We start from the raw sequence: 17,365 nt of genomic DNA, 5'->3' as shown, positions 1-17,365 counted from the left end.
TATTTGAAACGACAGTTCTTTTGTGTAGGCCTGTTTTTACCCGACCCCCACCAAAAAAATTCAATGGTTCAATTCGAACATTTATCTCAATAACACTTCCTCGAGTTTAAATATTCTCCGCTTTTCTATTTTAGAAAAATTAGACAACAGTACCATCTAGTGTACATCTAGACGGTAGATGTAGTACATCTAGTAGTTAAGCTGCTGCCCTGTTTGAAATCAGAGAATTGTAGTAATATCACACATCCACAATTTATTGCTTATATTCATTTTAATGTATGTGTTTTACATATTTTTAAATGTATGTTACAACATCTCAACAATTTCTTCGCACATCATATATGCTTTAAAATTGCTGTACCGTCACAGTATTGTGAAACTAACATTCAAGCAAGCTTTAATTTTTCCTGATGATAGTAGAGGGCTTTTCTCTGTAATTGTCAGAATATCAGTGTTTTTTTTCATAAATCTTTCTGTAGTAGCATTTTGGCTAAAATGGTCAATGTGACATCATTATCATATGTTTTTAAAGTAAATAAATGAATCTTTATGACAACCTTTTGTAAGATCAAAGCCAAAGGTACATAATGGCTTCTTCATATATTGTCCTTCCTCCCCAACAACCGTTTGCTGTGAATTATCCTGTACTGTACTTACATTATCAAGATAATCTCGATTACAGAATCACATTTTTTTTTTTACTTTTCTACAGTGTTGTTGTTGAGTAGATATCATAGGAAAAACGCAAACGCCAAGATTAATTTACTCTACTGTCTGCTATGAAGTCACGAGTATTTTCATAATTATTTGTGCGTCCAACATTCATGTGATGTGTAAAGAAAAGTGTACTACAGTATTGGAAAAGACATTTGAATAGCATTCCAGGATCAGTTTGAAACATGTTCTACAGTATGCTTTGTGGATGTTATAGCACCTTTTCATGTTTTTAAACACAGTGAAAAAACAATCCTAATATTGATCATGTAAGTGGGAGGCAAATGTCCTGCATATCCATGTCTTTTTATGCATTTCTTAATGTATCACTTAAAAGTCATCCGTTTTAGATTGTCTAGCAAAGGAGATACAGTATGCTAAAAGGTTATTATTCAAACAGACCCACATTCTACATGACAAACTCTACAAAGCAGCACACCTTACATCTTAACATTCGCATAGCTACCCTTGACCTACACAACTTGAAAGCTTGGGTTAGATTGAATTTGTGATGCCATTAGCAGACCTGTGATCAGATGATTCATTTTGTGTTAGTGCAGAAAGCCATCAGGAGATCCTCAAGGGGTAAATTATTATCATTGACACAGAAACCAAACTCCTGTCACATCTTCTTCATGTCATTAGTTTTGGAAGCGGCTTGCTTTTCCTCTCCGATACAGTGCACGCCGTCAAGTAACATTGGGGTCCCGTGATGGCGCTCTGTGAGAGACAAGTGGAACATTCATTGTATTTCTTTCCATACATTTACATTTCATATTATTCATTTGGCGGACGCTTTTATCCAAAGCAACTTACAAGTAGGAGAGTATATAACATTATGTCAACACATTTCATGACTTCACCTTTTACAGTATATAATCCTCGTGTATAATGAAAGAATATAATCGATGTAAAAATATATTCCCTCTCCGGCCACAATATATGATAATGGTAAAGGTATTGAAGATTAAATAAAGGTGGACTTGGGATGATTGTTAGATATTACAAAAATGTCACAATAGTGAGGTAGGCAGTTATTTTTAACTCTTGAAATGATTGTTTTCATGTCTTCCTGAATCTTTGTGCTACAAAAATGCTTATTTTAAAGTAAAAGTAAGAAAGTCTTTTTTTGTCTAGTTTTATGGACTACTCAGATATTAATGTATATACTTTAAATTAAACTTTTTGTATACATATATTGAAAATAATATTTGGCCTGATCAATTTTTAAAATGATGTTTTAAGGTATTTTAAAGGTATTTTTCAACAGTTCTTTATAGCTATATTTTATAAAGAATAAATTATTCACTTAATGAACTAGTAAACTTTAAGAAAACTTACAAGCATACTCTTCAAAGTGAAGGCCTACTTCATAAATAAATTTGATACTAGTATTATAAACTATCAATATGTTTACATATTGTAAAGTGGCAGTACAAATGAAAATAAGTTGTAAACTTGCTGTGTACTGAAAGTTTACCATTGTTAAACTTTTGCATACTTAAAAGTATACTTTTATAAACTACAAAATGGGCCAATTTTGTCCCAAATAGTACACCTACTAGTACATTGCACGGTTATACTTAATAAAATGAATTCGTTTTTTGTAAGAGAAAAGCAGAAGTGATACATCTCAAATATTAAAAAAATATTAAATCATTTACAGTGTTTGGATTATTAAATGTTCTGGTATTGTTTAGAGTTAAGTACCTTCAAATAAGTGTGACGTGTTTTAGCTTTCAAAATCAAAATGTTTCCACTTTTTCACAACTAGAAACATTGTTGTGCTTGTTTCAGAATCAACCAAAATATCTGAACTTCATCCTTTAACACAGATGACTTGTGATCTGTAATCTTTGGTTTGCCGTGTCTCACCCATGACTCTGGCCTGTAATCTAACTTTAACACTGCTGTCTCTTCTGCTCCTGTTGACCAGCATGAGATCCTCCTGTACTACACCATCCTGGTGGGCGCTGTACTCACAAACCACCTTCGCGCCCCCTTTAAAGAGCAAGACATTCAGAGAAAAGAACATTTAGATGACGTACAGAACAGATAACAACAGCAACATGTTTAAAAACTCATACACTGTAAAACATTTTTGTTTTTTTAACTTTAATAAAAAAGTTGCTGACCCTGGTTGCCTTAAAATTTTGAGAAAATGCAACTCATCGAGTTTAGTCAACCTTACAATATTTTGTAAGGCAACCATTTATAAGCTGAACAGAAAAATAAAAACAGTGTACATATATGATAAACCCTGATACAGTACACCTGCTATAAGGTTCAACCGTGGGAAATATGACACGTCTAAACACGCTAAGTAAGTTTCGGCTAATGGAGAGATCGATGGCTGACAGAAATAGGAGCATCACTATTGATCTTAGCAAGACGTCTATAGTATTTGACTGGATGTCTTACAAACTAATTAAAATGCCATTTAACACTCCGATAGCATTCTTGATTTTACTGCACTTTTCAATAATATTATTTTTTTAATAGTAAAAATTATAATATTATAAATAAATATATACTATATAATTAAATATTGAAAATATATTGAAAACAATAAATGTAATAATAATAATAACAATAATGTTGTTGTTAATTATAATATATATATATATTGTTTATAATATAATATTTATTATTATTCATATTAGAATATTTCTAGCTGAAATTATCTAGTGCATTTTAAATCAAGATCATTTCTTTTTCATTGATTCATGGAAGCATAAAAAGCTGTCACAAAGGCGGCTCATTCAATCTCAAGTGGGAAACAGACAGGTTTGTGCTCAGAACATCTCTCAGGTGAGCCCATTATAAACCATTTGACATATGGGATAAGAAGCTGTGTGGTTGAAGTCGACATGATCTCATAACACTTTGAAATAATTTTACGATGTGGCTAAATCAGATGATCTGATTTGTACATATTACGATCTGCTTTCCCATCATTTATGTTTATGAGTGGTGCTTCATTATTGCTTTCTCTAAAATTGTCTGTATTTTTTACTTCTTAATTTCATCATTAAGTGTCTTCTGTTATATTTGGATGTCTGCACTGGAAGCTTCAAACGTCCCAAATTCCTTGCACAATTCCAAGTACACTTGGCAAAAAAGCTCTTTCTGATTCAAAATGTTTGTACAACTCACATTTTACAAATTACACACCTCTAAAATAGGTAATTCCCATGAGATCAGACTATGATCTAAAATGCCTACCTTCAGGCAGCGGTGTGATGCATGTGGCACGTAAACGCGGCCGTGCCGTCGTGCGAAGCGCGGGGGAAAGAGTGACATCTTTGCCCAGCGCAGGGACTTGCGGCAGAGAGAAGACAATTTCATATTTGTGATTGCTCCTTAAGAACCCCGCCTACAAACAAGGTTTAGACAACTTCTCATGCAGATGCTCTTTTTATTTATTTATTCGCCACAGACTCAAACTTCTTTTACCTTTACAAGATATGCTCCATCTGGTTCTGGTATAGCAGTGAGCATTCTGTCCTGAGCCTTTTCGTCACAACTGTTGTCGACGGGAGCATCTTCCTCATCATCATGGAAATGCACTCCACCTTTTGAAGTGGAGCCTGGCGGAGGGAAAGCAAGGGAGGCAGTGAGATCACACAGATACTGGACTAGAAGTTACATGCTAAAATGATGTGTGATGTGCAGGCGGTGCACGGAGTGGGAGGGCTGTTAGAACAAGCACAATCTTACTGTACGTGTAAAAATAGGAGACAGACAGAAAGAGAGTGGACAGTACAAATGTATGAATTCAAAAAGCAATTGCGATCTTAATGTTGAAGACTGCATCTCAGTTTACAAGCCTAGCGCAGTAGTATGTAAAATACATAAAACACAGACGAGACACTGACTTTTCCTTCCTGTTGCCATGTCGACATAAGGCCAGGGAAATCCGATGATGTCTGACGTCAATGTAATATCATCTCTAAATAACAGAGAGACAGACTCCTGTAGAGGAACAGAAAACAGATGTCTCTGACGTTTGATTTATGATTGGACTCTAATGTCTTGTATAGATGAGTACATCAGTGGTAATGACATTTGTAACCAGACAGATGAGCAAAGAGCATTTGACCTCATTATTGCTTTATTTTTGGAAAAGGCAGAAGAGAACGCGTTAGCACACGCAACAGTACGAATGCAAGCACGACCTGTACAACCCTTGAAAATGATATGAATAGTTAACGATAAAACGAACACAGCATCAATTATGTTTTTTTATAAGTAATAAAATACATAATTATTTTCAAGTAATTAAGCTCAAACATAATACTAAATATTACATAATATTTGTTGTTTATACATTTTGTTAAAAATATGTATTAGACTAAATTAAATTAAATGAATTTTTTATTGTATTTTTTTAATGTCATTAATTTTGCACCACAATAAATTAGTAAATAAAATACATGTTTAATTCTGAGTAATTAGGATCTGACATAATAATAAATAATAAAGAAAATGTATTCTATACATTTTGTTAAATTATTTTATTAAATTAAATTAGATTAAATGTTATTAGATTTAAATGTCATTAGATAGAGCGAGCAAGCAATAAACAAACATGCCGTTAAAGATAGCTAAATATTGTAACATCCCTGGTTGTGGAAGAATACAGTCGCTGCATAACCTTCCTTCGGATTCCAACATTAGTAATTCGTGATTAAAGTTTAATTTTAAAGATGTTCTAGCTCATGTGGGAAAAACATGGAGCGTTTGTTCGTTTAATTTCTTTTAAGATTATTTCGCGAACAAGGATGAGATCGACACTGGATTTGTGGAATGTCTCAAATTAAAAAGCAGTGCTGTGTTGTCAATATTGGATCCGATAGGAATGGTGCAGCAATCTCATGTGAGTAAAATATTTTTGTACCATGCATCACTATGCTTTGTTAGCGATCGTTTGATGTGCCCTGAGCACTATTCGCACAAGATTAGAATTACCTGGGGAACTCTAGTCATTTGTTATACTTGCAAAGGTTGTCTGTGTTCTTAAGCCTGTGCGATTCGGGATCTCTGTGATTTTGCGGGCTCATATCATTTTTCAATGTTTTTTGCCACCGTTTGTGAAAAATGGAGGCTGTTTTGAAGTGTTTTGGTATTATTTCGGGTGCTGGCTGGGTGATATCCATAAGCTACCAGGAGTCTCCCGTTTGTTTATTTATCAAGGAAACTCTCGTAACATTTGAGACCCGCGATCGCGGTGATCCTTGTCCGGTTCGCAATCACGGGTCTCAAATGCGGAAAGGTACGCAATACAAGTAAAGGCTAAACAAACTATACGCAAAGCCTTGCCATCATATCCAGGGAATAAGTCAGTAAATTTGAGTAAAATCATCCTGTGCGAATACATCACATGAAATACTGATGTGGGGAGGTCATTTATTAATCACAGGAGGTGATTAGGTGATTCATTCCATTACATTTATTCTACTTTTATTGTATTTTTTCACTCTTTGTCTTAAAAACTACAGTCAGATGATCAAATCAAATTCACACTTTTATGTTGACATGTCTTATGCCTAATGATCATGTGTGTCATGTGTGTCAAAAAAACAGTAAAACACCTCCCACACACCACAGGTCTAAACATAGAAACAAATCTTATAGCGTGCTTTAAAATACACGCCTGTTATTTCCCCAACTTCTGAATTATTTATTGCAGCCTTATCTTGATTTGCATTCCATTGACTTTGCAGCACAGTGGTGCTGGGATAAAATCAACAGGAAGGAGATCCCCTACAACTGTACTGCTTTATGACCATCAGTACTTCTCAGTAGTAACTGAGGTTAATATGGCTTAATGTCTCAGTAATCATTCATAAGCCCTTTTAGTTAATAATATTGACCTCGTTTATAATATATAAGAGCTAACCTGTTCCCTGTTTGTAAAGCATCGCAATAGCCGAGCAAAGGTTGTGGGTTTGATTTCAAACAACAGCACTTGGAAAATCAAAACACTCACCCACAAGACGGTCAACATGTTTTAAGACTTCACGGCGTATTCGGAACGCAAATAAAGATATTTTAGGTGACATCATGGAGATTTCCAGGCCTCCTCATAGACATCATGGTTATAGTTGTTGTCAAGAACATTGTTAAATTGGTCCATCCGCTCATGGTGGCTCAATTGATTTTTTTTGACGACAATACTTAATGTGTGCGAAAAACAAACCGAAATAATGACTTTTATAGATAGGCTATATTCTCATCTGTCGTGTCAGTCTATGGTGCACGTTCACAAGCGCACTTTGATATCTTTTGTACTTTTCTGGACCTTGACAACAACTTTAACCATGTTGTCTATGAGAAGGATTGGAAATCTCTCAGATGTCACCAAAAAATACCTTTATTTGCATTTCGAATACGCCGGGAGGTCTTAAATCATGTTGAACATCATGTGGGTGAGTAAAAAATAGCACAATTTGGATTTTGAGATGAAGATTTCATCCTAAAGCATCTCCTAATGGATAATATCAATGCAAGCCAAATAAATTTTATCAGCCACTTTTAGTGTGAAGAAAATTGCACAGAGTGCTGTAGATCAATTGTCAGATCATTCACACAGATGTGGTTTCAGGCCCGGATTAGTATCGACCCAAGCAGCAGTTTCAAAATCTTTTGCCTTAATCGGTGTAATCGCCGGTTCAGTCAAGGTTATCCGCAGATTGACTCGCATCCAAAACGAAGAGGCTTAGGTAATAACGCTCTCATTTTCAATACGCTCCGGCCAAACCCTGCAGAATCGCTTCAAAAATGATGTCGAGAAAAAGCGGATTATGCATCAATAATGCGAGTTCCTAGAGACGGGGAAGAGATTTTGCGCGGGCGTCCTCGAGGAGCACGACTTTACAAGATAAACAAATCTTAAAGCCATTGGTATATCGCGTTCATAATTCATTGAAAGTACAGCACGTTATGTTCTATGCGTACCGGTGTCTGTCCCGTGAGTCCCCGCTGACAGACGCTTAAACAACGGGACATTAAAGGCACATTGCGTAAAATGCGTAATAAGTCATCTAATCTTCCTTATGTGTATCTTCAAGAATAGGATTTGGAATGCACGTGAAGGAAAGTCTCATAGAGAGACAAAAGCTTATCTAAAACTGTCTCTAGCAGACGGACATCGGGACAGAGCTTTTATCAGTAGCTCTGTCCTCCTATGCGCAGCAAACCGCGATATACAAGTCGGTTAAATATTAAATGTTGTAAGGAGGGTTACATGTGCTCATACAGTACATTGGGCGATGACGATATTACAAACAAAACATTTACACAAAGTATTACACAAAAACACAGAAAACGTTGTTTACCTTTGGTTTGCAGCGATGCTTGAAGCGCAGTGCCGGTGTTCAGTGCGCTTGAACGCAGCAGGTGACGCTCACGAGAAAGGAGTGGCAGCTATTGGTGATGGTTACTTAATGTCCCCCCCCCCCCTCTCTCTCTCTCTCTCTCTCTCTCTCATACATATATTGGACATTGGTTTAGTTTCTTTGGACCAAGAGAAAGCCTTTGATCGAGCTGATCGTGGTTTCCAAGTGCCTTGAGGCTTTTGGTGCGGTCCATCCTTTATTGCTCATGCCAAACGCTGTATACTGAGCATGTTAAAAATTAATGGTTCTCTCACCCAGACCATTCAGGGTAAGCAGAGAACTTTGGCAGGGGTGTGGTCTTTCAGCTGATGATGTCGCTTTTATTATTAGATCTGCTCAAGATGTTACGAACCTGAATGAATTTATGGAGGTTTATCAGAAAGCTTCCTCCTCTTGAATCATCTGGCAAAAGAGTGCATCCTTCCTGATGGGCGATTGGGAGAATGGAGGCCCACCAGCACTTCCTCAGAACTGTTCCTTGAGTCTGGATGGATTTGAAGTGCTGGTTTGCAACGTCTGCAGATTAACTTTGGGGGCTTTTTCTGGGATGGTTACCACTGGCTTCCTCCTGCAATTCTTTATTTGCCAGTTAATGAATGGGGTCGAGGGTTGATCGACTTAGCAGCTAAGGTTAAAGTCAGATGGTTTAAGACAGCACAAAATCTACTTTACCCTGTTGAAAAGGCCATGGGTGGTGTTTGGTCTGGATTTGCTCTGAACTTTTGGGGGGTTCGGTCAACTATTTTTAAAATCTTCTTATGAGGGGGATTTTTCATCTGATGTTAAATTTTATGCTTCTGTTTTAAACTCATGGACAGTTTTTAAGCTGATTAGACAAATAAAATATTGTTTTGTCTTGACGAACCACTGTTTATAACTCTTTTCTAAGTCTTAACATTTGCACATCTAATACAACTTAAAACTTTTATGGAAAAAGAACTGACCAAAGTTACAGACATTGAGGTCAACGAGGCTGGTTATCAGAACAGTCAAGACAGTAGAACAGGTGATAGCCGAGTTGAAAGCTGCTCTTCCCTCCACACTCCTTATGTTTGTAAACTGCTTTTTGTCTGGAGGTCAAAGTTCCTGCTGATATTTCTCCTTCTTGGGGGTTTCTTTAAAAGGATCCCCTGACTAAAAGATCTGGAGCTTTGCAGTGGAGGTTAAAACATTGTGTGTTGCCCACAAATTCAATCTGAATGTTTTATCATCTTGCATTTTCTGTTCTTTACCAGTGTTTTAGGTTGCATCAGTTATTTACATTGCTTGCATGGTTACCCTGGGATTTGGGTTTTGTTTTCAACAAGACACTTTCTGTCTACGGTTGCAAGTATTCAAAATCACACAGACAGCAAGTTGCTGTAGCAAATTCCATAATCGGACGAGCCAGACTAGTCATTTGGGAGTTAGCACTGAAGGCCGTTGAAGGGCAAAACGTGAATGTTGTTCAGTTATTATATATATGTATTATATATATATATATGCAATGTGATTTGCGTGGGGTATTATGTGCTGTTTGTTTTCAGAGGGTTTAATAAAGTGTGTTAAAAGTCTCTTTCTCTCTCTTGCTCTTTTTGTGTTTAAAGAGTGAAGTTTTCAATGGCTCTCATAATCTGGTGGCCCTCCGTGGATTCAGTAGATCCAATATAGATGTCTCAAGCACAATACAGTTTAATAATAAGCTACTGGAAACATCAAGGACTACAGGTCCCTTCTGAAAAAAGCAATAGAAATCAGAATGGATTCAAGGGTTATAATAGGATGGTTATAATTGTGTTGGGATCTGTTGGTAAAACGTTGTCTGGCTTAGTGGTATTCGTAATGGAACCCTTTAGGATTTGTATCATATGTTTTCAGCAGAGGAGAATTAAACAATTCATAAGAAAGGATGAAAAACAGAAGTTGTATATGTAGTTACATTTATTTTTTCTTTTACCATAATACACAAACGTACAGAGCTCATTTTGCAGTCAGCGCTCAAAATCATACTTACATCTGCGGCTGACAGTTTTTTTTTTTCATTTTTGCGTCAACATCAAACAAATCAAAACTTACATATTTTTATGTAAAACAATTGCCCCTTCCAACCCTACCGAATTTTAAAAAGACTAGCCCACTTTTACATTTTATGGCATACACTCTTAAAAAAAGGGTGCTTCAAAAGTTTATTTGATGCCATATAACCTTTTGGGTTCCATAAAGAACCTTTAACATCTGTATCAAAAAAGGTTCATTGTGGCGAAAAAAGGTTCTGTAGATTATAAAAGTAAGAAAGATATGGTTCCTTTAAGAACCTTTTACTGAATGGTTCTTTGTGGAAACAAAAATGGTTCTTCTATGGCATCAAATAACCTTTTGAAGCACCCTTTTTTAAGAGTGCAGCACACAAGATACCCCACACTATATTTTATTATTTTTCAGTCAGCCAACTTCTTTCGGCAGAGCCGGCAGGACATATGATGAGAGGTGCTTCATTTTTACCAGATTTGTTGGTGCACGGGCTAAAGAAAGGATACAAAACGCTTACAAATGTGCCTGTGAAGGTGAAAATCAATGACCTTGTATCTGCATTATAAAAAGACACTTGGCCTTTTTCGTAATCCACGAACACCCCGATGGTTTGGGGTTTTTGTTGCAGGGATATAGTAGTAGATTGTTCAGCACGAAAGACGTATTCGTGCTTGTCACGTAGACTTAGAAACCAAAATCCATTTGCAGGTTTGGCTGCTATTTTTCCTTTTCTGTTAATAAAATGGCTGGCCACTCCCAGATCCCAGTCCGTCTTCTCACCCACATGGACCAACCAGTAATGGCGGCCAGAGTTGAAACCTGGGCGACCGAGAACGCACACCACGCGATCAAAGCGCTCCGCTGTGTCCGGCACGTTTTGGTAGCGGTCACTGCAGCGCACCTGTTTACCGTCCTCAGAGAGGATTAGGCGCGGATGGGCTGAATCTCGATCTAGGGTCACGTCCACTGAAAGGAAGGAAAGGAAGAGAAGTTTGCAAGGCATTTTTAATCATTTAAGTTTAATTTGCATAATAAAAATGTGGATTCATTTGCATAATAAAAAAATCTCTCACTGGCATATTCCTGCAGTCTCCACAGCTCTAAATGCAGAGAACAATATATTATGTTATGATAAACAATATAAAACTGTTGACAACACTCTTAAGTTTAGATCTTCTATGTAAGTACATCCAGTAAATATGTAATCGAATTACATTACGCTTCTATTACGAAATAGCCTTTTCTTGTATAATAATTTTTTTTTGTGCTTGTGCGTGTTTTACTTTATCCTATTTATTATATAGGTAAGCTGTTATCAGAATCAAAAGAAAGTAGACTTAAAAAAAGAAACTTACTTGATTCCAGTGAGTTTTCTGTGTTCAAACCTAACGGCAAGAACCAGAGAGAGCAAAATTTGAACAATTAAAAAAAATAATGCAAAGTTCTACATCATTTTTAGATCATTTTGTATAAAAGTGTTCGCTAAATGAACAAACGTAAATTGAAGTTTGGCTTCTGAAATGTAAAGAAGTTGCTGCGGTTTATTGATAATATCGGCTGATTAGGCCTAATGTACAAGAGATATAAGATAATCACTTTCTTACAGATCTCTGGCAGTTTCTTCATACTTTCTTGAATCTCTCTCACCACCTGAGTGACATTTCTCAGAACAGCTCCTGCGGTGGGGTCAGGGGTCAAGGCCACGTCTGTCCAGTTCTTGGTCGCAGGTAAACTACTATAAGCTGGGTAGGTCTAAGAACACATAGGAACAGAGGATATGAGTATAGCAAAGATGAAATATTGGATTACACATTGGACTATAATGTTTCAAACTAAGTACACAAGAATGTCTATTTTCACATATTCATTTTGTACTTAATATGCAGTAAAGTTTTTTTTGTCTCAAATTGCACTGTTGAGTACACTTGAATGTTTTTAAAGGGATAGTTCACCCAAAAATTAAATTTTATTATTTTCTCCCCCTCAGTCATTTCAAACCTGTATGGTTTTATTTCCTCTAAAGAACACACAAAAATATATTTTGAAAGAGCTTATCAAACAACATTTGCCCCCATTGACTTCCCTGAATAAGACCCAACCAATGAGATATATCTTCTTTTGAGTCATGCAGGTTTAGGTTTACAACAATACGGGGGTAAATAAATGATGACGAACGTTTTATTTCTGGGTGAACATTTTGTATATTAATTACAAAATTAGTGTATGAAAACTATGTTCATTTAAGTGTCATAGGGCACTTTTTTCCACTTATACCGCCATCACTATTGAAAACAATAAAAATATACATCAGGCAAAAGCGGTCCTGACTGAAAAAATAAGACAAAAGTCAACCTTAAAGAAAGTGAAATGATCTTGAGACTGCACGAGCTGACTGAGATTGCTGCTTCTTTTTCTCAAATTGGCGATCTCCATCTCCAGGTCTCGTATGAAGGCCTGAGAGCGGAGCTCTGCTGCTCGGCGTCCCATCTCCACCACCTCCAGAAGCTCGGCCTGGGACCTCTCCACGGCGCTCATTAACTCGCTGAACGTACTCACAGTACCTGCTATCTCTTGATCTGCAATCGCCTAAAAGCAAACAAGTGAGAATTAGTCAAATTGCGATGAAGTAATGCTTAAAATGCAACATTAGTATGACAAAGAGGCACACACTTGAATTTCAGAGAGCGATGATCGGATCTCCGTAATCTTCTTCTCTCTGACTGTGATCAGACCTTGAAGCTCCACCTCCATAATACGCAACTGAGACTGTTTAGAAATACACAGTATTAACAGGGACCTTAACACATTGTATTGGCATCCACACTGTAACATTTTCCCATTTACCTTCTTAATATTTATCTCTCTCTTTGCCGGGCCCACAGAATGCCCCTGATGTTCTGTCTCGGCACATACAGTACAAATGCACGACTGGTCTGTCTTGCAGAACAGTTCCAAACACTGTCCATGTTTGGGACACTGTTGTCCATCTGAACCCCCTCCATCGGTACCACTCACGCTATAACACCTTTTAATCATCCCAGAAGGAGAAGGAGCATCATTCGATGCCTCCGACAGCTGGTGAGGTGGCAAAAGCTCGCTTGATGCGGACCTTTGAATGCGGTTCTTCATCTCTTTCATCAGCTGTTCGGAAAACTCCTGTGGTGGGAACTGTCCCGCGAGCTTCGGCTGAGGGAACTGGGCTCCCAGGTAGTCTCCGGACACATTCCTAGGACTCACGGAAGTCTCGGCCATGCGTTTAAACTGCTCGGTGATCTCCTTTAGAGTGTGGTTGATGTGGAGCTCAGGACGCTTGCGGAAGTTCTCCTTGCATAGAGGACACAGGCAGGTCTTGCTCTGGCCCTCCCAATAGGAGGTGATGCACACGAGGCAAAAGCTGTGGCCGCAGGGAGTGGAGACGGGATTGATGAAGATGTCTAAGCAAATAGAGCAGGACAGCTGCTCCTCGGACAGGAATTCGGCAGGAAGGGACATGGTGTGTCTAGCATATTGGAAAAAAAATGAAAGGGAGACTTAGTTTTATAGGTGGATTTAAAAGGTGGACAAAAATAAAATATTCCAAATAAGCATCAACTAATATTGCACATATTCTGGTTAAAATACACCAACGCTAAGAAGTTTAGGATCACTTGACTGAAATGTATTTTGTGATCTGAAAAATCGTCTGATGCTTTTGCTTATATACTTGAAATTCTTATTGTAGACTAAAATAGAACGGTGAAAACATACATCAAACAAACTTCTTTCATCAAAATTTTTTTTACTTTTGGAAATATGATTATTTGGACTAAATAAGGAGGAAAAGTCAGCCCAACATTCTACTTCAATACAAAAAAAGCCAATTCTGCAAATTCAAGGCAAATGTTAGCTACTTCGAAGACACTACAATATAACACTGCTTTGTTTTTTTAGTTTTCTTTGGTCAAAATTCTCATCGTCATTTGATTTAGATTTTTTTTATTCTTTAATCTAGAAAAATATTAATAAGGAATAAAAATGTAATCGTAAACTTTTGAACATTGATGTTGCTTTAAAAGCCCATTAAGGCTCGATTAAACCATAAAAATATGATGTGTATCGTAGAAAATGGACAAAAAAACTATACACTTCGGGACTTTTTGACTACTGCAAATCAGCAAAAAAAAGCATGGAAAAAAACAGATTGCAGGAAATTGAGCATGCATCAACTACAATTTTGTTATTTATTTTGTTCCTATTACTTTCCTAAATTATAAATGTAACGCTTGTTTTTGCCCCCATTTTTTATGAGCTGAACTCAAAGATCTAAGACTTTTTCTATGTACGCAAATGACTATTTCTCTCAAATATCCACCCACCTCACAGGTGTGGCATATCAAGATGCTGATTAGACAGCATGATTATTGCACAGGTGTGCCTTAGGCTGGCCACAATAAAAGGCCTCCCTAAAATGTTCAGTTTTATCACAGAGCACAATGCCATAGGTGTTGCAAGTTTATAGGGAGTGTGCAATTGGCTGCTGCAACAATCTGAAAGAATTTCTGCATAAACTGTCAGAAACCGTCTCAGGGAAGCTCAACTGCATGTTCTTTGGCCTCATCGGTGTCTCAACCTGACTGCAGTTTGTCATCATAACTGACTTGAGTGGGCAAATGCTCACATTTGATGGTGTCTGGCATTTTGGAGAGGTGTTCTCTTCTCTTCTCTTCATGAATCCCTGTTTTCACTGAACACTGTGTTTGGACCAGACCCGCTCAATGCAGTAAACTGCACATTTTAGAGTGCCGTTTTATTTTGGCCAGCATAAGGCACACCTGTGCAATAATCATGCTGTCTAATCAACATTTTGATATGCCACACCAGTGAGGTGGAAGAAGTAACTTGGCACAGGAGAAGTACTCACTAACACAGATTTAGACAGATTTGTGAACAATACTTAGAAATAGAAATAGGCCTTTTGTGCACATAGAAAAAGTCTTAGATCGTTGAGTTTAGCTCATAAAAAATGAGGGCAAAAACAAAAGTGTAGCGCTTATAATTATGGTCCGTGTATTATCTAGTCATTCCCTGACTCAATAAGCTTTGTGCACGCATAGTGTCTTTTTTACCAAGCCTCCTTAAATTCTTCTCAAAGCTAAGTTTCAATTCACTCCAAACATGCAACATGCGTACAATGTATTAAAAACATTTTTTATCCTGTATTCAAACAAAGAGCAAAGATGAGACTTTCAAAGTTGGACATCCCTTTTGGCCACTACTGTAGTACATTTTAAGTGAATATCGTCATTTTAATTCAACTGTTGTACATTCAATGTGCTTTCAGTAAATTACAGCCAAATATTGGTCATGTTAAAAGAACTAGTGTAAAATGGCGAGTCACAATTTTCAGTTACTCTATTCCATTGGTAAGCGAAATGGTGGAATGAAGTCAGACCAGCTTCATAATATAACTATCCGTAAACCTAAACTAGGAGCAGCCAGCTCACTTAAACCATGCACTTTATATGCTTTTTAAGAGTAAAAATGAATTAAAAAGCTAAATATACCACAATGTAAAAGCCAAAAACATTCATTCTACTAGAACATATCCACATTTGTCTTTTCCATAATGTGAAATAGCAGTAAAGTAACAAGAATCACAGATCATTTACACTAATGGCACCAAAATGTAGAAAGCAATCTTGCATAAACACATTCACACAGATGATTATAATAAACTAATATAAAGGGGAACATTTACCTGCACAGATATTCAGAACTAACCTCCGGTTCGTCCTTTCTCTTCCCAGCTGTTTGTTTTTTTGCCTGTGTTCAGTGCTGCTCAATGGAGACTTCCTGCAAACAGGCGTGTCTACATTCCATCAAACACGCAGCCATACAGTCAGTGCACACACCTGTGCCGATCCGACCAGTCGGACAGGTGTAGAGTTCTATTATTCACTCTCAGTTTCATTCACATAACAAACGTGTCAGAACTGACACACACACAACATCTCATAACAATTAGGTGACAACTGTGAGATTATTTTGCAATACTTGAGACTGACAACATAACAAATAATAAGAACAACTGTAGCGAAAACCACCAACCACTGCTCGATCAAAGACATATAAAGTCACAAATAATGGTTACAATGATACAGTTGTTCACTTAGTATAGAGTACTTGACAAACGCAGATATACTCTATGCTGTATACACTTTACCTGCTGATGAAGAACAATCTGATTCATCTTAGAAGCAGTCTTCGTTCATGTTGGGTGATGAACAATGACAAGCAAAGATTGCACACACTGCCACAGGGACGTAATCAATGGAGGTTGCGTCACTTGCACGCAACACAACAAGTAGTGAATGTTTAAAATGTTTTAAAACATTTGTCGCTCACTGCTATGATGTTTACATGTAAACAGAGAGAAGATGAGGTAATTTTCTTTGCCTGAACGTACTGTACTGCCTGAAATCATTCACTGAGTTTAAGCATTTACATTTTTATAAATATATAACATTTTCACAGACTGACCAAAACAACAAAGCAAACTTAAAACTTCATATAAAATGAAAATATGGGAGATTTATTCATGATAGAGTGCTGACACTTTAACACTACTATCAATTTATCGTCATCACATTAAACTCAGAATATATTTAATAACAAATCTTTTTTTCACCTAGCCAAGATAAATCATCTAATGTTGAATCAGTGTTGAGAATTACCAATTTAACCTTGATGCGATATTAAAACAATCATATAATTGACCTTTTGCCATGGTGTATTTTTATTTAATAGTGTTTAGTTTTGCACTTTTATAACATTTTAAATATTTTATTGTCTTTGGGTTTATTGTTTGTTGGCCCTCTATCCCATCTTCCTACTTTTTTCTGTACCAAAGTACATATGACAAAGTTAGGAGTTAGAATCTTAAAATGTATTTTCATTCGTCTTTTTCCATTCAGCTCAAGAGGCCACGTGAGCTCTGGTGGGTTTTATATTTTTATTCTAAACATTACATGCCCTGGGATATAAACCCTATGGGGTAGTTTCCAGGACAGGGCATAAGCCTAGTCACAGACTAACTTAAGTTTTAGAGGTGTTTCGATAGAAAACACTTAACACTGACTTATCTTAAAGAGATCGGTCTGATTGTTTTTTCTGAAGATGCATATGATGTTTTTTGTAAAATAACTTTTTAAAAACAACTTAAATGTCCTAATTTAACTAAGGTCTAGTCCTGTTTAAGTTAA

At 36.8% G+C, this 17,365-nt stretch overlaps 2 protein-coding genes across 5 annotated transcripts; both read right to left on the bottom strand.

Annotated features, from left to right (window-relative positions):
* Positions 1–258: 258 nt before the first annotated feature.
* On the bottom strand, positions 259–8,168 carry LOC130409406 (adipose secreted signaling protein). Its single transcript, XM_056733369.1, has 6 exons — positions 8,055–8,168; positions 4,593–4,689; positions 4,171–4,304; positions 3,940–4,090; positions 2,590–2,715; positions 259–1,434 (listed from the first exon to the last, which is right to left on the bottom strand). The coding sequence occupies exons 2-6, from the start codon at positions 4,609–4,611 to the stop codon at positions 1,337–1,339; spliced, it is 528 nt and encodes a 175-aa protein (XP_056589347.1). The 5' UTR covers positions 4,612–4,689; positions 8,055–8,168; the 3' UTR covers positions 259–1,336.
* Positions 8,169–10,016: 1,848 nt separating this feature from the next.
* On the bottom strand, positions 10,017–16,377 carry btr01 (bloodthirsty-related gene family, member 1). 4 transcript variants are annotated; one of them, XM_056733151.1, is made up of 9 exons: positions 16,327–16,377; positions 15,862–15,956; positions 12,969–13,623; positions 12,795–12,890; positions 12,477–12,710; positions 11,729–11,876; positions 11,480–11,509; positions 11,198–11,224; positions 10,017–11,090 (listed from the first exon to the last, which is right to left on the bottom strand). In XM_056733151.1, exons 3-9 carry the CDS (start codon positions 13,614–13,616, stop codon positions 10,525–10,527), a joined length of 1,749 nt encoding a protein of 582 aa, XP_056589129.1. In that variant the 5' UTR covers positions 13,617–13,623; positions 15,862–15,956; positions 16,327–16,377; the 3' UTR covers positions 10,017–10,524. The 4 variants fall into 4 exon arrangements, with proteins under 4 accessions (XP_056589129.1, XP_056589147.1, XP_056589138.1 ...); XM_056733169.1 differs by having other exon boundaries at positions 15,885–15,956; positions 16,327–16,350; XM_056733160.1 differs by lacking the exon at positions 16,327–16,377 and having other exon boundaries at positions 15,862–15,971.
* Between the last annotated feature and the right edge of the window lie 988 nt (positions 16,378–17,365).

Source organism: Triplophysa dalaica, chromosome 2, assembly GCF_015846415.1.
Source record: "Triplophysa dalaica isolate WHDGS20190420 chromosome 2, ASM1584641v1, whole genome shotgun sequence".
Taxonomy (NCBI): Eukaryota; Metazoa; Chordata; class Actinopteri; order Cypriniformes; family Nemacheilidae; genus Triplophysa; species Triplophysa dalaica.
Note: the sequence above shows the minus strand (reverse complement) of the source record. Positions and strands in the feature narration are given on the sequence as shown.